The 25,240-nt window shown below is 35.2% G+C and overlaps 2 protein-coding genes across 5 annotated transcripts in view; one reads left to right on the top strand and one right to left on the bottom strand.

Annotated features, from left to right (window-relative positions):
• Positions 1 to 262: 262 nt before the first annotated feature.
• On the bottom strand, positions 263 to 7,086 carry idi1 (isopentenyl-diphosphate delta isomerase 1). Of its 2 annotated transcripts, none has more exons than XM_051682688.1 (5): positions 6,756 to 7,086; positions 6,103 to 6,267; positions 5,707 to 5,799; positions 1,483 to 1,613; positions 263 to 1,290 (listed from the first exon to the last, which is right to left on the bottom strand). In XM_051682688.1, exons 2-5 carry the CDS (start codon positions 6,242 to 6,244, stop codon positions 973 to 975), a joined length of 684 nt encoding a protein of 227 aa, XP_051538648.1. In that variant the 5' UTR covers positions 6,245 to 6,267; positions 6,756 to 7,086; the 3' UTR covers positions 263 to 972. The 2 variants fall into 2 exon arrangements, with proteins under 2 accessions (XP_051538648.1, XP_051538649.1); XM_051682689.1 differs by having other exon boundaries at positions 6,983 to 7,077.
• A 704-nt stretch (positions 7,087 to 7,790) lies between these two features.
• Positions 7,791 to 25,240, top strand: part of LOC127431968 (WD repeat-containing protein 37-like) — a 56,982-nt gene continuing 39,532 nt past the window's right edge. The window contains exons 1-6 of one of the 3 annotated variants that reach the window (XM_051682663.1): positions 7,792 to 7,987; positions 8,742 to 8,864; positions 11,544 to 11,720; positions 15,718 to 15,814; positions 16,315 to 16,410; positions 17,523 to 17,587. In XM_051682663.1, coding sequence (XP_051538623.1) covers positions 11,583 to 11,720; positions 15,718 to 15,814; positions 16,315 to 16,410; positions 17,523 to 17,587 — 396 coding nt within the window. In that variant the 5' untranslated portion in view covers positions 7,792 to 7,987; positions 8,742 to 8,864; positions 11,544 to 11,582. Of the gene's footprint in view, positions 7,988 to 8,741; positions 8,865 to 11,543; positions 11,721 to 15,717; positions 15,815 to 16,314; positions 16,411 to 17,522; positions 17,588 to 25,240 lie in introns of all 3 variants that reach the window. The other 2 variants (XM_051682662.1, XM_051682664.1) reach the window with 2 other exon arrangements.

Below are 25,240 nucleotides of genomic sequence, written 5' to 3' on the forward strand. Positions count from 1 at the left end.
CATGTAATTATTCATTTATTAGGCAAGTAGCCATGTTAAAAGGATAATGTACAATCAGCTGATCTAACTAATCAGACTGTGCATTATCTCTCACATAAAGTACATAGTTTATATTATAAATAGGCTATATATTCATATTTCTTTTAAATGATACGTCTTACTGGGACATACAAAGGATGGATGTATGCATGTGTCGACTGTCATTTTCCAATATTAAGTCTGTAAAAATGGTGCAAGAAATGGGTTGATATGAGGGCAAGACTATAAAGAAATCAACTTTTATTTTTCACATCTAAAAATCACTTTACACCATTGTAAACTTCATGGTGAACCTTGATAGGTCAATCTACACAAAACATTCTCTCAAATGCATAGACTCGCATATGAAACTAGGCACTTCAGACAAAAAAACAGTGTTTGTTAGCAATACCTCCATAAGTCATGTGTAAGAAAAAGACAGCAACTGCTCTAAACTCTTTGTAGCAGCTTCATCATATTATAACCATGTTTCACCATTGTCACTAAAGTAGTTATGGATCCTTTTTTCCATCAGATTAAACTACTCAGATCTTTGAAGGGATAGTTCACCAAAAAATAACAATTCTGACATCACTTACCCACCCACATGTTGTTCCAAACCTGTATAAATGTATTTATTCAGAGGAACACCAGAGGAGAAATTTTGAAGAATGCTGATGTTGCTCTTTTCCCCAATCCAATGAAAGTGAATAGGGACTGAGGCTAACATTCCACCTGAGAACATGAGAGTGAGGTAATAATGACAGAATTTCATTTATGAGTGAACTATCCCTTTAATCCTACATAATGATGACAAAGCCTGCTCCTTGTCCAGCCATTTACAAACAGCAAAAACACCTCATGGTCAAACAGTTCAGTCTTTTACGCTGATCTTGTAGACTTCTAACCATTTTAAGTGTCCCTTAGTAACTAAGCCCTAAAAAAAACCGCTGTTTACATGCGATGGATCCTTTCGTGATCGATGAACTGTTTGAGGTTATGGAGATTGTCCCACCACTTGAAGAGGAAGGTCTCAGCAATGAGGCTAAACCAGGGCGTAACCTCCAGCTCATTCCTCTTGGCCTTCTCCAGGATCTCCTTCAGTTCCTCTTTGGAGACATAGCAGTGGCTCTGGATCTCATTGGGGTCTGGATTCAGTTCCACATCCTTATGCATGAAGAGGATGTAATCGATCTCATGCTCCCCCCAAACGCCATCTGATTGGGCTTTGTAGTGGATGCGGGTCAGATAGGTCATCTCTTCTGGAGGCACCTGGGAGGAAGGTGTGGGATAACAAGTAACCTAGACTAAACCAGTACATACAGACTTCTGTTTTCCAATGCATAGTCTCAGATGGCACATCCACAGCTGTTCACTGACAGTCTGATGCATTTTTCACACAAAACTAAAAGCTATTTCATATTCTCTCTCATTCACTCAATCACGTTTTTCCTGTATTAGTACCTGATCCATGGGAATGCCCAGCTCAGCTTGTAGTCGTCTCTGTGCGGCACGTCTGACCCCGATGGCATCCTGTTCCTCCAGTTCATTGGCAGTGTGCAGTGGGTGACTACAGCAGGTGTTGGTGAAACAGCCTTGGAAGAAAAATCAAACAAGACAAGAAATTTACTTCAAGTTACAAAAGGTATCAAACGTTCAGTCATGCTAAAATACACAATATAGTAACAGCCATGATGCAAAAACACCTGTTTACTGTGTATCACATTGTATTACTGCACAGCACCCATAAAAGCCAACTATTAGGCTTAGTTATGTCAGGTACTACAGTGCATCCGGAAAGTATTCACAGCGCTTCACTTTTTCCACATTTTGTAAAAAATCACATGTACATAAGTATTCACACCCTTTGTTCAATACTTTGTTGAAGCACCTTTGGCACCAGTTACAGCCTTCTTCTTTGCAGGACCTCTCAAGCTCCATCAGGTTGGATGGGGAGCGTCGGTGCACAGTCATTTTCAGATCTTTCCAGAGATGTTCAGTTGGGTTCAAATCTGGGCTCTGGCTGGGCCAGAGTTGTCCCGGAGCCACTCCTTTGTTATCTTGGCTGTGTGCTTAGGGTCGTTGTCCTGTTGGAAGATGAAACTTCGCCCCAGTCTGAGGTCCAGAGCACTCTGGAGCAGGTTTTCATCAAGGATGTCTCTGTACATTGCTGCATTCATCTTTCCCTCGATCCTGACTAGTCTCCCAGTTCCTGCCGCTGAAAAACATCCCCACAGCATGATGCTGCCACCAACATGCTTCACTGTAGGGATGGTATTGGCCAGGTGATGAGCGGAGCCTGGTTTCCTCCAGACATGACTCTTGCCATTCAGGTCAAAGAGTTCAATCTTTGTTTCTCATGGTCTGAGAGTCCTTCAGGTGCCTTTTGGCAAACTCCAGTTGGGCTGTCATGTGCCTTTTACTGAGGAGTGGCTTCCGTCTGGCCACTCTACCATACAGGCCTGATTGGTGGAGTGCTGCAGAGATGGTTGTTCTTCTGGAAGGTTCTCCTCTCTCCACAGAGAAACGCTGGAGCTCTGTCAGAGTGACCATCGGGTTCTTGGTCACCGCCCTTCTCCCCTGATCGCTCAGTTTGGCCAGGCGGCCAGCTCTAGGAAGAGTCCTGGTGGTTCCAAACTTTTTCCATTTATGGATGATGGAGGCCACTGTGCTCATTGGGACCTTCAATGCTGCAGAAATTTTTCTGTACCCTTCCCCAGATCTGTGCCTCAATACAATCCTGTCTCAGAGGTCTACAGGCAATTCCTTGGACTTCATGGCTTGGTTTGTGCTCTGACATGCACTGTTAACTGTGGGACCTTATATAGACAGGTGTGTGCCTTTCCCAATCATGTCCAATCAACTGAATTTACCACAGGTGGACTCCAATCAAGTTGCAGAAACATCTCAAGGATGATCAGTGGAAGCACCTGAGCTCAATTTTGAGTGTCATGGCAAAGGCTGTGAATACTTATGTACATGTGATTTTTTTTCATTTTTTATTTTTAGTAAATTTGCAAAGATTTCAAACAAACTTCTTTCACGTTGTCATTATGGGGTATTGTTTGTAGAATTTTGAAGAAAATAATGAATTTAATCAATTTTGGAATAAGGCTGTAATATAACAAAATGTGGAAAAAGTGAAGCGCTGTGAATACTTTCCGGATGCACTGTATATCTTCAGGCAAAACAATACAGAGCCACTTCTCTCATAAAAGGTTCTGCATTCCCTCGCAATAGTTTTGCCATCACTCAAAAGTTTGTGTTCCATGTAGGGCTGGGAGATATGGCTACAAAAATTATATCTCTATATTTTTCAGCCTATTGATTATATTCAATAATAATGCATTAACTCAGAAATTTCCCAATCGAGATTTTTTTTAAATCAGAGGAACCATAATTTCATGCAAACAGCCATTGTAGCCAAGTAGATTCAATATTTTTAAGGCATTGAATAAAAATCTATTTAAAAATATTGAAGGCATATTTCCAACAGTTTTTTCTTTAAATGAACACAAGGGAGAATGAGATCTAATCATTTTCTCTGAAATGCACTTTTATATTTTCATTTTATATACAGTGATATATAGTAGCTTAATAAAAAGCATTATTTACCTTCATATATTTTTACTAAAACATTTTTTTTTGTTAATGAACAAGGTGTGCAAAAATGACTTCACTTATTTTTTGGAACCCAGTTGAATATTGAATAATCACTAAATTACTAGTTTATTATTATAGTAAAATACTGAATTATCATTATTATTTTGAGGATTAGATTTGTGTTATACAAAAGTAATATTTTTCAGTACTATTTACTTCCCCTGGGGCTTTTATTTTGACACCAAAAGTACAGTGTCAGTGGGTGTTTTTGCAGTTTACAATGTTCTGCATCTAGTGAAACGCTGTCATACAACATTTCTGCAGTTTTAATACAAATACCATAGTTCAACTATGGTTACTGTAGTAAATCTGTAGTTAATTTTTGTAAGGGATGGATAAATCTATTGCGAGGGAACACAAACTATTGTGAAACTATTATGCAAAACTATTTCAGAAAATAAATTCCATCCCTGTCCTCTAAGGGGCTCCATAGCAGGATGACACTTAAAGCTCAATATAATAATGTTTTAATTAGTGCTGTCAGTCGATTAAACTTTTTAAATCACGATTAATCATATAATTGTTTTTGTTGTTAATCGCAATTAATCACAGATTTTGAAAGTGCTGAAATTTGACACTATATATACTTCTTTTCTTGTCAAAATACATTTATTTCCATCTTAGGAAAGAAAACTAAACAATATGTAACAATATAATGCTTTAATAACATTTTCCAAACAAAGCCTTCCACAGTATAAAGATAGAAATGCACTAAAATATCACCAATTCAAGTAATATTAAATGTTTCACAAAGTCTAAGTGGGAGTTTGACTAATTGAAAAAACTAGTCTCCCCATAGGTTGCATATTCATTGCAATGGGCATTAAATCTCTTAAACTCCTCCACAATATTAATCTGCTGGTTGATTAATGGCTATCTGCTTTGTTACAGCAATTGTGAAGCTACGTTCATGATTCACGTCAAAGTGGCAACGTCAATGTCAAGTGCCGCTTTGAACTCACAATGAAAAGCGCTTGCAAACAAAAACGTCACATTCTGCATTTTGGTGATAGTTAAGATTTGGTGCGCTTCTGTGATAATTAAGAAAATTTAACGCGTTAAACTTTTTTTAATTAATCGCACATGTTAATGTGTTAATTCTGACAGCTCTAGTTTTAAATGAAACTTGTGGCCTTAATGTTTTTATTAAAATATATTAATTTCTGCTGCGTGCCTTGTTTAACAACACCCTTAACTTTCACTTTATTCGCTATATAGCATTGACCTGTTGTATCTTATAATTTAACTACATTTTTGGTCTAATTTATATTAAGTGTGTTTAACTACTTAAATATTTAAGTCCTTTTTTACTATAAATTCTCCTCCCTGCCCAGTAAGTGTTGATAGGCATGAAGAACGTTAAACACCAAGTGGAGATTTACAGTACAAAAGGACTTAAATATTGATCATCATATCGCTTCAGAAGACATGGATTTAACCACTGGAGTCATACGTGTTTCTTTTATGCTGCCTTTATGTGCTTTTTTGAGCTTAAAATGTCTGGTCACCATTCACTTGCATTGTAAGGACCAGCTGAGCTGAAATATTCTTCTAAAAATCTTTGTTTGTGTTTAGCAGAAGAAAGAAAGTCATTCACATCTGGGATGGCATGAGGGTGAGTAAATGATGAGAGAATTTTCATTTTTGGGTGAACTATCTCTATAAGCCACTTTGAATATTGCTCAGCTTTACTTTGTGCCTAACTACACTCCTTATTGCTTTAGTGAATGTCTTGCCTATAACATTTGGACTTTGCATACATAATTATATTATAGTATACTGTAGTATCATTTTTGACTATATTGCACTCCAAGGCATTTGCATTTTATGTTTAAACCAATGGTTTAATTGATCAGACAGGAGTTTAACATTTTTCATAATACATAGTGTTAGTAGTTGCTCTGTAAATATACACTTATGAGGACAAAACCCCACAAAACATTAAATGTATTAAATTTGACTTTCTATGAAAAAGTAGGGAAATAGCACAACTTCATGAGATCATGAAAGATAAACGACACTCACCTGGAAATGTGATTTTAGCGTTTGATCTCTGCTGTAAGAGCAGCTTTTCCTCACTGTTAAACAGGAAGACACTGAACGCCCGATGCAATAAACCTGCAGGTGGGGAAGCAAGTAAAAAACTTTATTTTACATGTTCAAAAATGTTAATCATATTAGAGGTATTAGGTATTGGTACTAGGAAATAATAATATTCAACTTTTATAAGTTGAAAGGAGATCTATTATTCCGTCACCAACACAGAAACATTGCACATTTATTCTGCATACTTGTCCTTAAATGCAGTATTCACTAAAATCATTCAAACAATGAGATGGATAAAAACACTTGTTGCATGTGCACTTGAAATATGTCAACTGTATGCAATATTACACTGAAAATATCATGCAATTACATTACCTTTGTCAATATTACAATTGAGATGGCAGTTTTTCTTGCTGTCAGCTCCAATCTTTCTGTCATTGTCATCGATGAGAATGCACATCTCTGCAAGCAACTGCACCTGCTTTTCATTCAGATTATCCATGTTAATCTCTGGCATCCTTATAGGTGAACTGAACCTGCCTGTAAACACACAGACAGTCAAACACATTCAACTACACAATTAAAATATATTAAATATAATCATATAACTAATAACAGACAAATACATTAACCTTAACATGTAAAACGTAGTTAACAAATAAATAACTTAAAATATTAATAACTAAATAATAATTAAATAATAGCCTAAAAACGGTGAGCACTTTACCACACCTAATATACAAATAATATGTATAATAAAAAGTAGTATAATAATATAACTAAATAATATAATAGTTGAACGGAATATACTTGCAAAACATCTTAACAGCCAAACACAGTAACAAAAACGTAATAACAATAGTGGCATACTAAATAACAAATGATACTTAATAATAATAATAAATAATACAGTTAAGACAAACTAAATTTTGTATGTAGACTGCTAAAAAACACTCAATTTAAAAGGACAAATGGCTTAGGCTAATAGTCTGTTGTATAAATCTTGTAATAATGTATGCAGCTGTAACCTGTACAGAGTTGTTGGTGAACGCAGTGTCTCTGTTCCTGTCATGAGCCGCGCCGCAGCTGATCTGCAGATGAATGCGTCTGCGCAACGCCCATAACAAACGCACCATGACCAGACTCACCATACAGACCAATCACACTACACCACACTATACATACGCCATCACACTACAATCCATTTGCACACTGTTGTACAACTCCAATAAACCAACGCTACACACACACTTACACTACTGCAGCGATAGTGTTCAGTGTGTCTCTTTAATGGCGCGGATCATCAGACATACAGCACACGGATGAACTGATTATCGACGCTAACGTCTGACAACACGAACGGCGCTCCGCCCACAACTGACGTCATGTATCAAGGATTTTGATTGGTTGTTGGGGACAATCACGTCTCCGGATTGGTCAATATTCAGTCACGCTGTCTTCCGGGTTTAGTAAATAGGAAAGAAAGATATTTTTTTTAAATAAGAGAGAAAGAAAGAAAGAAAATATTTAATACAGTATTTTAAATCTTACATTTAGTAAACAGAGTCTTTAAAGAAAGGTATTTTAAAAATTATTCTTTATATAAATATTGCATAGTACCCATCAACACACACTTTGAAAAAAAGTTGATGGGCAATGTACAGTATTAATATAAAGAATAGTTGTTGTTGTTGTTGTTGTTTTATATTTTTATAGAATTGTTTAAAATTACACACAAACAACTGTAAAAAACATACAAAAAATAAATACATATACACTCAATTTGCACTCAAATTTAGAATGAAAAACGTTTACATTTATTTGGTGGCTGCTCAGTTCTATACAACCCCAATTCCGAAAAAGTTGGGACAGTATGAAAAATGCTAATAAAAACAAAAAGGAGTGATTTGTAAATTATATTCACCCTTTGCTATATTGAAAGCACTACAACTACACAACTACACTACAGTAAATGCATTGCTTTCGGAAGATGACTTTTTTTTTTTTTTTTTTGAAGCTTTTATTTTGAAATACCGCATCCGGTCGGAGGTCTGTCAATTGTGGTTTCATTTCCTCTTGCTTCACTCTCGGTTGACAGTGTTGGGTTTGATAAAAACGTCAGAGTGCTAATTAAATTCCCTCTTAATTACTGACAGAAATCTTTAGTGTGTGTTTGTACAATGCTGGAGGACTCAAACACACGCCACCCCACAATCAGCGGATGACCAAACCGTTCAGATCTACTGAAGCGCTCATAAATGTGAGTATTATTGAGGGCTGATAGCGCGTATGTTTGTGATAATGCAGGATTAGCTGATTAGAGATGCATACACATATCACAGCACTTCTGTTTGGTTGATCGTGTTTGACTGTGTTAGTGGTGAGTAAGTGAGCAGGCCAGATGACCTTGCATCAGACTGCTGCTGTTTGTGTGTTTAATGATCAGTTCATGTTGCTGGAACTATATGACAGATCAGTCTCTTTATACAGGATGTGTTGTCTTCCATATAATCCGATTCAAATGTGTGCCATAGTACCATAGTATTGCAATCTAATGCCACCACAACAGTGCTTTCTTCTAAAGGAGGGTAGAGTACATGGAAATCTTATAAATAAATAAAAAAAGGAAATTACTGTTTTACATGATATGTCGCCTTCAGATTACTGCACTTGGATCATTGGTTTTATTTTAGGCTTTGTAGTTACTTCCTTCTTGGCAGAATTGCATTCAGCATTATATTAAGATTGCATGACAGCACAGTTATAAGGCATGTTGCTGCAGGTGCATAAATAATGATTTTTATTTTAATTAATTTTTTTTTTTTTTTTTTGAGTCGCAAAGGTTCAACCCCACTAACATGATCGCCTAATACTCATCTGTTGTACCGTCTCCCTGCATTCATCCGTTCACATCTTCCTTCCTGTTATATTAGGTTGTGACTTGTGAGAATGCTGTAATGCACTCCATGCCTGCAGCTTTTCTTCCCTTTCTGTTCATGTTTGTGAACCGATAGATGGTGTTGTCTTGTGTTCAGAGCTGGACTGCGGCCCCGGGCCCCTGCTGCGATCTCCATCACTTTTAACAGTCTTCTGAGGATGTGTCAGCTTCGTATATCATTCACTGCTCTTCATGCCTGGTATTTGTTTTTCTTTTGCATGTCCTTTTATTTAATGTTTTTTTTTTTTATCATAAACAATTTTTAAGACTCTCAAGCTGACATTAACACTTTCTGTTGTATGTTGTTTTGGATAATGGCTCGCTTGCTTTTTTGATAGTGAATGTAACTTTTAATTTTGACACTTCATGAACTCCCTTAACAGATTTCCCTGCTGTTGGGTGACTTTATGCCACTCCTGGTGCCGATCTGTTTGAATTTTTGCACCAGAAGTGGCATAAAGTCACCAAACAGCAATGTGAAAGACTGGTAGAGAGCATGCCAAGACGCATGAAAGCTGTGATTGAAAATCATGGTTATTCCACCAAATATTGATTTCTGAACTCTTCCTAAGTTTAAACATTAGTATTGTGTTGTTTAAAAATTAATATGAACTTGTTTTCTTTGTATTATTCGAGGTCTGAAAACACTGCATCTTTTTTGTTATTTTGACCAGTTGTCATTTTCTGCAAATAAATGCTCTAAATGACAAGATTTTGATTTGGAATTTGAGAGAAATCTTGTCAGTACTTCATAGAATAAAACAAAAATGTTCATTTTACTCAAACACATACCTATAAATAGTAAATCCAGAGAAACTGATAATTTTGCAGTGGTCTCTTAATTTCTTCCAGAGCTGTATATATATATTTAAATAAATCATTCTTGCTACTGTAATGTCACTGTAGTTACTGCAGTGTGAAAAAATCTCATTCACGTTACAGCAATGTGGAAAAAAAAACTAATTCTTGTTATTGTAATGCAAAAAATCTCATTCTTGTTACTGCAAGCCAAATTTCTTTTTATTGTCATTACTGCATTGTGAAACAAATCATTCTCGCTACTGTAATGCGAAAAAAATCTCATTGTCTATCTCATCTCAATCTCACAATTTAATGACTACATTGTGGTTTTTGTTATTCAAAAATATCTTGTTCTTGTTACTGCAAGGCAAAAAAAATAAATAAAAAAAATGTCATTACTGCAATGTGAATAATAAAAATAATTCTCGCTACTGTAATGTGAAAAAATCTCATTCACATTACTGCAGTGTGAAAAAAAATCTCATTGACGTTTAGGGCTGGGTATTGATACAGATTTAACAATTCAATTCTGATTAACAAACTCTCGATTCTATTCCGATTTTGATTCGATATCGATTCACACGTGTAGTTATGTGCAGTTATAATGTCCCTTGCACTTACATATGAAAGAAATTCTCTCCCAGCTAATTCTGTTAATTATACAAGGGACCTGCTAACTAGGTACAATTTGAAAATATTAATTTGACTAATTATATTTTATTTGTTTTTCCTAATTTTGGTCAAATCCATGTATTCCAAGAAAAAAATATTATATTATTTTGCATATATTATAGTATTTTGTTTCATGTTTATTTTTTGATGCATAATTTATACTATTTACAACTATTTACACTGATTTGTAGAACACGTGCTAAAAATTGGTACTGTCTCTTTAAGAAAACCAGCAGTTCTGTAAATGGCATCTGTAAATGAGTGTATATTAATTAATATTATGGCTTAATAATTAATGGCTTCTTTACCTCATCTGCACTATTCATGATTAAAATTTATTTTTTTTGTTGTTTTTTAACAATTGACTGTAAAGAACAAAAAGGATATTAAAAGAGATATTATTCAATGATAAATTAATTGCATGGATTTTGTCTTTGGCCTCTATACCACTCAATCAGTGTTGAGGAAAATCTGAACATTTACCAGCCAGTGACTAATCACAGGCAGAGAGTTGCACATGTAAGTAAAAGATTGTTCTTGGGATTTAAAAATCTATATCGAGATTGTTCAAATGAAGATGGTGATGCATTGGAAAATCTATATTTTTACCCAGTCCTATTGACATTACTGTAATGTGAAAAAATCATATTCCAGCTGCTTTATTGCGTAAAAAAATCCTATTGTCTTTACTGCAATGTGAAAAATCCCATTCTCGTAACTGTAACGCGAAAAAATAAATAAATTATTGCTGCAATGCAATGCAATGCAAAAAAAAAAAAAGAATCTAATTCTTGCAGCTTGTAAAAAAATCTCATTGACACTACTGTAATGTGACAATAAAGAAAAGAAAAAAAGAAGCTAATTTGACCATGATGTTGTTAAAAAATTTACTTTACAATTTAATAATTTACCTTTTTTTTTTTTTTTTTTTGCATTGCATTGCAGAAATTAATTTTTTTAGTTTTTTTTTCCTCATAACAATAGGCTACTGGCAATTGGTGGAGGGTGGCTTTAAAAGTGCTTAATTGTCATGAAAAAATTGTCACAATACAAAAAATCTTTGTGCAAAATATATTTTAAAATATGGCGTTTGATTTTCGTTAGATTCACCATAAATTAATTTGGAGTCAGATTCACCTTCACAGTACCTCAGAACATTACATCGCCATCATTTCTATGACGTACACTTAACTGGTATTAAATCAATATACACCTACAGCAAAGATAGCAAATTCCTCAAGTTTTGCATCAACAAAAACTTCTTATCCACCTTCCTCTTAATATTTAGCTTGTTATTTACATTTCACATTCAGGAATAGGTGATATTGCTTTGTATACAACAAAGGTCCCATTATTTTCGTCCATTGCAGTGGGATGGGGCAAACCCTGCCATTTGTTTGCTCAGTTTCAGGTAGGAAGTGCGTCAGGACGTCACTGAGGAGTGATGCCTGTTGAAAGTGGAAACAGCGCAGCCGCCCGTCAAGTTAAACAGAAGCGAAAGTCGCACAGTCTCTCCATTCGGAGGACCAACAGCACGGAGCAGGACAGACCAGGCATGCAGAGGGACATGCTGGAGGGACAGGTGGGGCCATTTGTTTGTCTTTCTTTTTTGTTTGTTGCTTAAATATTCGTGCAAACTATTATGATCAAGAGCTAACCTAATAGTTCCAGGTTTGAAATTTGTGGTTACAAATATTGAAAGAAACCATTGTTATGAGCGTGCCGTCATCCCCAGGTGTGCTGTCAGAATTGACACCAAGCATTGTTTTTTCATTCTTTTTTTTTTGGTAAACATCAAGTCATGACAGATGGGATATGCATGCATCATGTTTTGTTCAACATTGCTAGCAGATAGAACCTTCTAGATTTTAATGTTAACATATAGAACCTTAATGTATTACCAGTATGTTTTTTAATTAAGTTGAATTTTCAGTGAGAGTTTCAGGAAAGTATTTCATTAGACATATTGGAAATCTCAAGAAAGCTACTGTTGACTTGTTCAGTGTCTTTACTGAGAGAGTCGGGTTTGGATGTGTAAAAAGGTGTGAACAGTGGTGTCGTGATAGAAATGTAATGTCAAAGTGCAAGCATTATGTGTTGAACAGTGGTATGAGTTAAGTGTTTCTGTCACTGAGTAGTTCTTCTATTGATTAAATACTGTAATGTATCCATGGAATTCAGATCATCTAACACAAAACATTTGTCTTAAACAGGTCTGTTATCAGTATGCAAACATTACTGTAGTATGTCAGTGATAAGAGACGGTTCTACTCATGTAAATCATTACATCAGGCGTCAGTATTACATTTCCAATAAAGAAGTTCGACCATCTTTATTTTGAAATAAAATGCAATGAGGTAGTTTGTTTAACAAATGTAGTCAGGGTGCAAAAGGAAGTCAAAACAAAAGGTTAAGAGTGTTTGGAAAGAAAAGTACAAATACTAAAAAGTTGTAATTCTATGTTTGACGTGAGGAATGTTTCAATAAACTAGGGATGCATGAAATGTCTGCTGCCAAAGAAAGAGAAAAGGCCTGTCCATGTGTCTAGAAAAACTGGGCTGCATGCGGATAGTCCGCACATATAGTATTTATGACGGAATTTGCGTCACACGCTTTGTGTGCGAGATGTACCAACAAACTATACTTTGAGCTTTACACATCACAAGAATATCACAAAACGTCAGTATTGTGTTTCAGAATTCTTTAAGACTGTTGCCATTTTTCTAACTAAACTAGGGGCACCAAAAGACAACTAGGGTTTGCGAAACACATTGCATAAATGTATTCTGGAAATTCTTTTAAAAAGTTGGTCCCCATGTTAGTTGTATAATTCACACACTGAAACATAGGCCTACTCTACAAAAGTACGCAAACGCATGTGCGAATGATTGGTAAACGCAAGCGCATGTTATTTTAGCTAGCTATAAACACAGCCCTTATGAAAATTGAGAGTTCATGGCAAATTTGCCGCAAACTTTTCACATGCAAATGAGCTTTGCGGCAAACTTGCGGCAAATTTTCCATTATTGCCAAAGGTTTGCCAGAGGTTCATTACTGCCGGCGAAGAGCTGCAAACTTGTGGCAAACGTTTGCGGCGAATCAAAAGCTCATTTGCATATGAAAATAACGAGCGTCAAATTTGCTGCAAATTTGAGGCAAGTTTAGATTTTTTGTAAGGGAGCAAGCTATAGTGGTAGCTATAATTGCTAAAAGACAACTAGGGTTTGCAAAGCACATTGCGAAAATTATTTAAGGAATTCCTTTAAAAAGTTGGTCCTCATGTAAGTTGGATAATTCACACGCTGAAACATAGGCCTACTTCACAAATGTACCCAAACGCATGTGCGAATGATTGGTAAAAGCAAGCGTATGTTATTTTAGCTAGCACAGCAAGCTAAAGCGGTAGCTAGCTTTATACAGCAAAAGACAACTAGGGTTTGCGATACACATTGAGAAAATGTATTCCAGGAATTCCTCTAAAAAGTTGGTCCCCATGTAAGTTGTATAATTCACACGCTGAAACACCCTTACGAAAATGAAGTTCCGCAAATTCGAAAATAACGAGCGGCAAGTTTACGGCTAGTTTAGATTTTTTTTGTAGGCCTAATTTACAAAAGTATGCAAATGCATGTGCAAATGATTGGTAAATGCAAGCCCATGTTATGACAGATTACGCTAATGTCCACTATAGCAACATTGAGAATGCATCACATAATTGCATCACTGATGCATAATCATTCCAAACTTTAGTTTATTTGCTTTTCAAAATGAAATTTTTATTTGATAAGCCAAAAGGTGTTTACAGCAGTCCAGCTTATGTTTGTCTGACTTGAGACCTAATGTTTGATTGTCTGTTTTATTAATACTCAGTGGGGAGGGAGATATCTACTGTATACTTTGTACTTTCCAAACCCTTCTATGGTCTATAGCCTCATCCATTTTTAAAGAGCGACCCACGCTATGGTTCGATTGTTCCGTCTATTCCTCTGTGGGGTCATTTCTGATTGGCTGGCCCTTCGGTAAACTGTTACTGGATTCAGACTATACCGGCTCTCACCCTCTCAATGCTGTCATTATGTCCAGTTGCTATGGAGACCACAAGTTTTAGGATTGAGCAGCTTTATAAGAATAGACGGCGAGCTGTTGTGTGTTAATTGGCATCTCTCTCTCTCCTGCACGTGTGGTAATGACAGAGTGGAGAGCATTTTTACGTAATGTTGACACAAACCACCTTCACTGTTAAACCCTTGTGTTAACTTGGCATGACAGCACACCTTGTTGTGGTGGAAAAGTTAAAATGGATGTAACTGGGCAAAACTACACAGCAGCAATGTTTGTTTTTGGATTGTTTTTCTTTGTGTAGTTTTAATAAGGCTGGAAGAATTTTTTCGGAACTTCTTATCGTTGATAATGGAGGTAAGTTGGTTTGGTAGAGTAGTTTGGTAGTTTTGGTCTAGAGATTTCTTAATTTTTGTGCTTTTTCAGATTTTCCATGTTTTGTTAGTTCCTTAGTAAAATTTGGTTAATCACTGTGCAGAAAGTCTGTCGTTTAAAAATAAATTAAGTTTGAGAACAGATATTTTTGATACCAAGTAACAACCTGTTTACAATATCCCTTCATTGCCTTTTGTGCTGTTTAGTATTTTTAAAATGTTTTATTAATTATTTATTTTTAGTATGTGCAAATTTACGTAAGTCAAGATCTTTATTATTGTACAGGTGCAACTAAATGAGGTTGTTGCATTAAATTTTAATATATAGATATAAAGAAGTATGTAATAGAGAAGTATAATCGGAAGGATATAAAAAGTTGTAAATTAAAGAGATGTATGTAAAAAGAGATAAAAATGTACAATAAATAAAAAACATGAAGGTTCGATGTGAGTAGAGTCAGTTGACCAAAGCAGTGCAACATATTATAAAAATATGTAAAATATTATAATAAAAAATAAAATAAAATAAACGTTTTTGAAATTGATGACTTGGACCAAATAATAAAGAAAAGCAGCCAGTATGTGCCCAACATAGATGGGAACTCCTTCAATACTGTTTAAAAAGCATCCCAGGGTGATACCTCAAGAAGTTGGTTGAGTAAATGTCAAGAGTACATGTCTACAAATTCTAGGCAAAGGATGACTACTTTGAAGATGCTAAAATATAACACAGTTTTTGGATTTTGTTTAGTCACAACATAATTCCCATAGTTCCATTTATGTTATTCCATAGTTTTGATGACTTTACTATTATTCTCAAATGTGAAAAAAAAATTATAATAAAGAATGAGTAAGTGTTTCAAAACTTTTGACCGGTTGTGTGTGTATGTATGTATGTATGTATGTATGTATGTGTAATAATAATAATAATAATATTTTATAATAATTCTTATATAAATATGCTAATATGTTTATGTGTATAAACTAAGGCAGATATCAAGGCAAAATATTATGTACAAACTACAAAGAATGGTACAGATTTAGTAGAAACTCACTTATCATTTGTTGTTGTTGGTGAAGTTTGAAGATGTTGTCATGACACAATCTCGGTATTTACAGTACAGATCATTTCAAATTTATTTCTAGGACTCCAAGTTGCCGATGGCCTTAAGAAGCAACTTAATGGACCTGTTCGGACAGATTGAACGCGAGTTTGAAAATCTCTACGTTGAAAACTTGGAGTGTGAGTAATAACCAAATGACTTGTTCATGATCATATTTAAGATCCTTTGTGCATGACTCGACCACTTTTGAATGATTTATACTTAATGTTATGATGAAAACAAATTTTTTTTTTTTTACTATATCTGTGTGACACATATTACATGCTGCTAATATTAATACTATTGTAATAACAACAATATGTAAGTACAAGCAGCTCTACAAAATAAATACATAGTAATTACATGTATTTCAATAGTATTATTCAGCAATTGCACAGTAAAACCAACACTATAACACACACACACACACACACACACATATATATATATATATATATATATATATATATATATATATATATATATATATATATATATTTATTTTGTATTTTTTTTTTTTTTTTTTTTTTTTTTTGCAATAATGACCAACTTACTCGTTTACATAGTGTTTGTTAATGTAACAATGGTTTAGTTGGTTTATCAGCAGTTGAGGTCTGATATTGTGCTGTTAATTGTGCAGTGCGAAGAGAAATTGAATCGCTAAACGAACGTTTGCATGGAGAAGGACAGACAGTCGATGGTGGTGATCTGAGCAAAGGAGCCTTGAAAACAAAAGGTACACGCAAAACAAAGCTTTTGTTTAACGTCTGCACTCATAATATAAGCTTTTCAATAAATAATAAAGCTGACATTTGATGGTTCAAAGAAAACAATTTGATAACTGTGTGCCTAAAGCAATGTCCTGGTTACTCTGAATTGGCTTCTTGATTTTTCAGGGTTATACAGGTCTCATACACACCACAAAGTTTGGCAACTGCAATTATAATGTGAAATGAATCCCCTAAATGATCATAAACATGGATGGCAACAGTTTAACCTGCTTGATGTTTGATATAAAAAAAATATTAGCAAACAAAGTATAAGTTGTCGAATTTATGTTATTCATTCTGTTAATTATTTATTATTTATGCTGTAAATTACTTGAAACTGAACTGAAAAAATTGAGAACCACTGACTTAAAGGGATAGTTCACCCAAAAATGAAAATTCTCTCATCATTTACTCAAGCTCATGCCATCCCAGATGTGTATGACTTTCTTTGTTCTGCAGAACACAAAGATTTTTAGAAGAATATCTCAGCTCTATAGGTCCATACAATGCAAGTGAATGGTGAGCAGAACTTTGAAGCTGCAAAAATCACATAAAGGCAGCATAAAAGTAATTCATATGACTCCAGTGGTTTAATGTATGTCTTTTGAAGTGGAGCAATCAATTTGGGTCAGAAACAGATCGATATATAAATCCTTTGTTCCTAAAATTGAAATTGGAGATTTTTGGAAAAAATAATTTAAATATTGATCTGTTTCTCACGCACACCTATCATATTGCTTCAGAAGACATGGATTTAACAAATTGAATCATATTGATTACTTTTATACTGCCTTTATGCGCTTTTTGGAGCTTCAAAGTTTTGGTCACCATTCACTTGCATTGAATGCACCTACAGAGCTGAAATATTCATCTAATCATCTTTGTTTGTGTTCAGCAGAAGAAAGAAATTCATACACATCTGAGATGGCATGAGGGTGAGTAAATGATGACAGAATTTTCATTTTTGGGTGAACTGTCCCTTTAATCTTATTTAGTTGTATTGTGTGTGTGTGTGTGTGGATGAAGTCTAACTCTCTATTTGAACTTCATTAATAATCTTTTCATTCCTTGTTCACAGCAAGTCACAGCACTAGTCAACTGTCCCAAAAACTGAAGACAACATACAAGGCCTCCACAAGCAAGGTATCGATATATCTTTGCGGTTCTCACCTGCTGAAACACTGGCTAAATCTTACATGTTGCTGTGGGTCCAGCTCGAATATTTCTCTTGGCAAACAGCACTAATCTCTATATAAAGTCTTAATATCACTGAGCAAAGTCCTGAATTTGCTGCTTAACTTATGTAAATACTTTAGAATTAAACAAGCTAGGTTTGTCAGCATACCAAAATGTCAGCAGTCAATAGTCAACAGTACCAGTGAAAATACCAGTATTGGTACTGACAGCAAAACTGAAATGCCATTAAACACATCTCCTTTTATTTAAAAAAGTTTGTGCGAATATTAAGAAGCCCAAAGTGTCCAAATGGAACTGAACGCGAGGATCTCGAGATGCACATTTCCAAACTGAACTCCATTCCTGACAAAGCGTTTTAAAACCCATTGCTTAAAGCTGAAGTATGTAACTTTTTCAGTGTTAAAATACTTTCTCCTATCCCAGCTTAATATGTAGAGACAACTATAAGTAAGCCATAGATTCATTTTCTCCAAAACTGGAAACACTGTGTCTGGTTGCACTATAAAAATTCCTGTGTTTGTTTTGAGCGACCCACTTATACCCACCCCAACAACGTTACTCAACCAATGGCGTTAGTTGGGGGCAGGACTATCTTAAGGGGGTCGCACACCGGACGCGTCTGGCGGACGACATGGCGTGTTCTCAAATTCGAAACAATTGTTTTCTATGAATGTGCTCACACTGCCGCAGCCACTCGACAACTGTTGGCGGCACCCACCTACAACTCCGGAGGCTGCTCAAATTTCTGCCTTGCCACGGAGCGCAACTCGAATATTTTCTATTATATTCGACCCAAATAATTATCAATGGACATATATTATTTACTCTAGCCTTGCTCATTCTTTAAAAAGGGGAAAAGCTTGCTAACATTTGTGTGTACTGTCTGCCACGTGAACCGCATCAACATGCCCTGTGTTTGATACCTGTGCCGTGGCGTGTAGTGTCATCGTCTGTGCTTGGCACGCATCTAAAATTCAAATGCTCAGTTTTAGCATTCGATTTTAGCATGTGTGTTTTTATCTTGAATTCAAAGAAAATTCCAATTTTGAGTGGGCGCTTGTCTGCAGACGTTGGTTTCTAGTGTGGTCTTCCTCATGATTAAGCCTTCACCATTGTAGGATTCATAACTGCCATCGTCTGTCCATACTGTTGAAAAACTGGTATCGTTACATCCTTGTGAGCTTTGTATTGACTTAAAAGGAGTAGTTCTGTCATAATTTACCCACCTTTGTTGTTCCAAACCCATATATAAATACAATAACAGTTGATAATGACACACATTAAAGCTTAAAAAAGTTAAATGTATCCTAAAACTATTCCATGTGACTCAGGCTTCATATTCCAAGTCTTCTGAAGGCATACGATAGGTTTTGGTAAGAAACAACCAGAAGTTTAAGTCATTTTTTTTAGTGAAAGTCTTGACGTCGGTTGTGCATTCATGAGTGCTATGAGAGAAGCTTGTTCACAGTGGCATGCATGCCCACGCGAGAACTTGCATTGTTTAGCGTCTCTGTCTTCTAACAACATGAGGATGAGTAAGTTATGACAGAATTTTTTTTGGATGTAAAACAAAACTGACATTTAGCTTTTGTTTAGAGTTAGCACATAATATAAGATCATTGAACAAGATTTTGATTAAATAATAACGCTGACATTTCAATGAAAACAAAGGCTCAAAGGAAACGATTTAATAACTTTGTGCCTAAAACTCTGTCCTTATCTTACAGCTTAGGATAATGTTTAATTTAGGAATGAGATTTAACAGGTGCTTTTGACATCCCCAGAACATACTATTAGTGGTTATTTACATCTAGGTTTTTTCTCGGTGTTTTTGTGAATGAAGTGATTCTGTGCTTAAATGCATATTGGTAGAGTTCTTCTTTATCCTTTCAGATTCTGGGTTGCTTCAATGATACGAACTACCTGTAGTTCCGCACACACATTGTATGCACTTTATCTTCTGTGGAAGTTTAAAATGCATATTTGTTTTATTTTTTTATTTAAAGATTAAACAGTAGGGCATTTTGAAAGCTGATAGTTGGAAAGCTTGACTTGATTGCTGCTTTTTTTTTTTTTTTTTTTTTTTTTTAAACAAAGCACCTGTTTAAATTCAGAACTAGAAATTAATGTCTTTAAAGGTGCTGTAAGCGAAATGTTTTTTTTTTTTTTTTCTCATGGAAAACTATGCAGAAAATGTTCCTACTCCCTTAAAGATATTAATGAAATAAGTGTCCTGAGATATCTCACCGGTCTCCGTGACAGCTGTGGAATTTGTAAACAGCAAACAAAAATGTGCCCGCGAATCGCTTTTCACCTGTCAATCATTTTGCTCGTTCTCATTTGAAGCGGATCATTCAGGCTCTGATTCATAATGTTTGTCAGTTGAGGGCGCTATTTTGCCACTGCTGAATTTGACAGCCACAGGAACAAACAATGCTGCTCTTTTGCTTGGTTTTTGTCTCAAAATTATCTTTGGAGGGTGGGGTTTTGAAATGAGGGGGTGTGGCTAATTCAGCAGCTTAGTCACGTGAAAGCTTAAGAACGTTTAAATCGCTTACAGCACCTTTAATAAAAAACAAAACAAAAAAACAAACAAAAACAAAACATTGAATTGCACTTATTGAAAAAAAAATGCATTTCATTAACAGTGCTAGCATTGTTAATCCAACGTATCTTTTTTTCAGTTAGTGCAATTCAACGTGCTTTTTTGTATTAAAGACTTTTGGCATTAATATACTTCCATAGTGATCTGTAGCATTATTGGATAGTGGCAATTCAAATTCATAATTTTTACAAAATGTTTTGGTCCTCACAGATTAAAATTGTTCTTTTCTCTTGGTCTCACTGATTTAGCGCTCAAATTCTTTCCCGGGGAAAGTAGGTGGACCTCGCAACTTCAATGTGGGGAACTGGGAGTTATGGGGTGGAGACTCATGGGTAATTCAGTCCTCAGTGTGCCAAAATGCATGAACTATCCAACAGTTGGGGATCATAACCCAGTAATGATGTGCTTTGGCCATAAACCAAATAGCCATCGATTTGGGCTTATCTAAACACTAATTCAACATTATCCAACACTCACATAGTAGGTATTTTAATAGTTTCAAAAGTAGTTTATTGTAGGTTTGTCAGAAACATACAGTGCATCGTTTGCAGAAGTTCTCAACAGTTGACTCGGCTTTTGAAACTTGATGGCGTTTGTTGTCTTCCCTGCCAGCAGATCTGACCCCATTCAAACATTTGGCCAGAGCAAATTTAAATCTTGAATTAGATTCAAGATTCTAGTGCTGTGTAAAGCTTCTCATTGGATGATAATTTCATGGCAAAAATGAATGAGAACATACTAGTTCTTGAATTAAACGAAAGTTTAAATATGCAATGACCAATAAGAATCTGACACACAAGCAAGACAAATATGCAACTGCCAAATGTTTTGATGGTAACCAGGGCCAAATGTGTTGGCTGGGAGGAATCAAGATAGTGGACTAAATCTAACAATGATTTTTATGTATTTCGGTTGAGACAGTTTAAAACAAATGAGTCTTTTTTTTTTTTTTTTTTTTTTTTGAAGAAATAAATTCTGACAATAACATTTTTCTTTAACCCTGTTTGTGATTTATGTTATCACAGTTTATAACATAATAAGTTGATCCCCCTGCTGAGTAGTTCTGTAATGTGGTATCCCTTATACAACCCCTCCTCTTCAAGACTGTAGACTTGACAGAAGAGAAAACACAAAAAGCTCTTTACCACGTTAAAATGAACATTAGCTGGTGTTTCTTGTGTAGTCCAGTATTGAAAGTGCTCTCTTAAGGCTGAAAATTTGTTATATGGATCATCTCTTAAAGTTATTATTTTATTTAAAATTTAAGATTGCAGATTTCAGATGTTAGGGTAATTTTGTCAGTTAATTTTGTCATGTTAACTTATTTCATAAAATAAAATGTTATGTTCATTTATTTATTTTTTGTCCAACATGTATTGTTGTTGTACTCTAAACACTAAGTACTAAATTGTGATACGACTAGGGCTGTGAACTGATTACACATTTTTAACTAATTAATTGCACAGGACATTAAAACAAACATTAAAATATGATTTTAAATATATTTACTTTATAATTTGTCTCAAAGAACTTACAAGAATTTGGTTAGCCATCATTTGTTTTAATTATTTAAATATGTACATGTTTTTTGCTGATAGAGTTAATTAGACACATTTTTACAGGTGTAAATCTTTGATACAAGTATATACAGTTGTGCTCAAAAGTTTGCATACCCTGGCAGAAATTGTAAAATTTTGGCATTGATTTTGAAAATATGACTGATCATGCAAAAAAACAAAACGGTCTTTTATTTAAGGATAGTGATCATATGAAGCCATGTATTATCACATAGTTGTTTGGCTCCTTTTTAAATCATAATGATAACAGAAATCACCCAAATGGCCCTGATCAAAAGTTTACATATCCTTGAATGTTTGGCATTGTTACAGACACACAAGGTGACGCACACAGGTTTAAATGGCAATTAAAGGTTAATTTCCCACACCTGTGGCTTTTTAAATTGCAATTAGTGTCTGTGTATAAATAGTCAATGAGTTTGTTAGCTCTCACATGGATGCACTGAGCAGGCTAGATACTGAGCCATGGGGAGCAGAAAAGAACTGTCAAAAGACATGCATAACAAGGTAATGGAACTTTATAAAGATGGAAAAGAATATAAAAATATATTCAAAGCCTTGAAAATGCCAGTCAGCACTGTTCCAATCACTTATTAAGAAGTGGAAAATTCAGGGATCTCTTGATACCAAGCCAAGGTCAGGTAGACCAAGAAAGATTTCAGCCACAACTGCCAGAAGAATTGTTTGGGATACAAAGAAAAACCCCCAGGTAACCTCAGGAGAAATACAGGCTGCTCTGGAAAAAGACGTTGTGGTTGTTTCAAGGAGCACAATACAACGATACTTGAACAAAAATGAGCTGCATGGTCGAGTTGCCAGAAAGAAGCCTTTACTGCACCAAGGCTACAAAAAACCCGGTTAAAATATGCCCGACAATATCTTGACATGCCTTTTGAGTGACGAGACCAAAATAGAGCTTTATGGTCACAACCATAAGCGCTATGTTTGGAGAGGGGTCAACAAGGCCTATAGTGAAAAGAATACCATCCCCACTGTGAAGCATGGTGGTGGCTCACTGATGTTTTGGGGGTGTGTGAGCTCTAAAGGCACGGGGAATCTTGTGAAAATTGTTGGCAAGATGAATGCAGCATGTTATCAGAAAATACTGGCAGACAATTTGCATTCCTCTGTACGAAGAATGGGACTTGGACTTTCCAGCACGACAATGACCCTAAGCACAAGGCCAAGTTGACCCTCCAGTGGTTAGAGCAGAAAAAGGTGAAGGTTCTGGAGTGGCCATCACAGTCTCCTGACCTTAATATCATCGAGCCACTCTGGGGAGATCTCAAATGTGCGGTTCATGCAAGACGACCAAAGACTTTGCATGACCTGGAGGCATATTGCCAAGACGAATGGGCAGCTATACCACCTGCAAGAATTTGGGGCCTCATAGACAACTATTACAAAAGACTGCACGCTGTCATTGATGCTAAAGGGGGCAATACACAGTATTAAGAACTAAGGGTATGCAGACTTTTGAACAGGGGTCATTTCATTTTTTTCTTTGTTGCCATGTTTTGTTTTATGATTGTGCCATTCTGTTATAACCTACAGTTGAATATGAATCCCATAAGAAATAAAAGAAATGTGTTTTTCCTGCTCACTCATGTTTTCTTTAAAAATGGTACATATATTACCAATTCTCCAAGGGTATGCAAACTTTTGAGCACAACTGTACATGCCATAAAATCAGTGGACATGCTGCAATTAAAAGTTGGACAAAATCTTCTGCCGTTTTCCTGTGGATTTTAATAATAGGATAGAATGGACAGATTCAATTAATGTCAAGCTTTATTGGATAAACTTAAGTGTACATTGCTAATGCATTATTAGACACTATACATATTGTATACATATTGAAAACATATTGAATGCTGAAGTTTAAAATCTCAAAACTGGGTGTCTCTCGCCCCGTTTGCCTTTTTGAAAAAAAGTTTAGCCAATGTTTTTAAGTCGTTGGTTTATTTAGTTTTTATCTTTTTAAAATATATTTTCCATTCTTTGAACAGCTATGCATAATTTTTTTATTATTTTTTTTTTATTGTTAAATCTTAAAAAAAAAAAAAAAAAATACATGTATATATATATATATATATATATATATACACACACAATTACTTGCTTAATTGTTAATTAATTTATTGCAGTTGCAGATAACTTGATCTAATCGACATCTGCACTACATATAGAACATACAACACTTTCTTTTAAATAGGCCAGATGAGGATGTTTCTTCATTTACACTGAAAATACTGGAAGTACATTTGTTAGTAAGAAACTAAATAAAATAAAGTCTTTAGTATTTAATTTTTGTGGACTTGATTTCATCACATTTTGAAGAGTTAATGAGATTTCATGACAAAATTCTGTTTTGAGGAATTATATGACCATTACCTTGGACATGTTAGATAGAACTCTATGTGAGGAAGGAGCCCAATATGTTTTCATAGTGTTGTTTTATCTAATATTGAAGAGCATTTTCACTGCTTAGGTAAAAGTTCATTGTGCTTGCTGTGTTTGCTCTTACCTTCAGTGAAATTGAAAGCTTAGTAGGGCTGGCTAGTAACTAGGCTGCATATTGACATGCTTGCATACCTTCTTCAGTCCACTGCTTTATACAAGTCATGTGTTTACTGTGATTTTATAACATTTGTTATAAAGTTATGACAATGTAACTCAATACTTCTTTATTCTGACCACTGCAGATACTACTAGTGATGCAGCATTCACTCTTAAGTGTCAGTGCAATTGCTTAAATTTTTAAGGTTTTACATGCTTCAAGGAAAATCAGGCATCAGCATACAATGGCAAGAAAAATTATGTGAACCCTTTGAAATTAGCAGGTTTTCTGCATTAATTACTCATAAAATGTGATCTCATCTTAAAGTTACAAGTATAAACAAACACAATGTGCTTAAGCTAACAACCCACAAACAGTTATAATCTTTAATGTCTTTATTGAACACATCCCATTAAACATTCACAGTGCTTTGGAAAAAGTAAGTGAACCCTAGGATTTAATAACTAGTCGATCCTCCTTTGGCAGCAATAACCTCAACTAAGTGTTTCTGGTAGATGTGGATTAGACCTGCACAACATTCAGAGGGAATTTGAGACCATTCATCGCTATAGAACTGCTTCAGCTCAGCCATATTCTTAGAATGTCTGGTGTGAACGGCTCTCTTGAGGTCATTTCACAGCATCTCTATTGGGTTAAGGTCTGGGTTCTGATTGGGCCACTCCAAAAGGTGGATTTTCTTTTTTTTTTTTTTTTTTTTTTTAAGCCATACATAGTGCTGCATGTTCTTCCCAAACAATTCAGCCTTAGTTTCATCAGTCCACAAAAGAGTGTCAGTGTGGTTTGATAAATTTCAGGCACACAGCAATGTTTTTGTTGGAAAACAGCGGCTTCCTTCG

Source organism: Myxocyprinus asiaticus, chromosome 41 (genome assembly GCF_019703515.2).
Source record: "Myxocyprinus asiaticus isolate MX2 ecotype Aquarium Trade chromosome 41, UBuf_Myxa_2, whole genome shotgun sequence".
Classification (NCBI taxonomy): Eukaryota; Metazoa; Chordata; class Actinopteri; order Cypriniformes; family Catostomidae; genus Myxocyprinus; species Myxocyprinus asiaticus.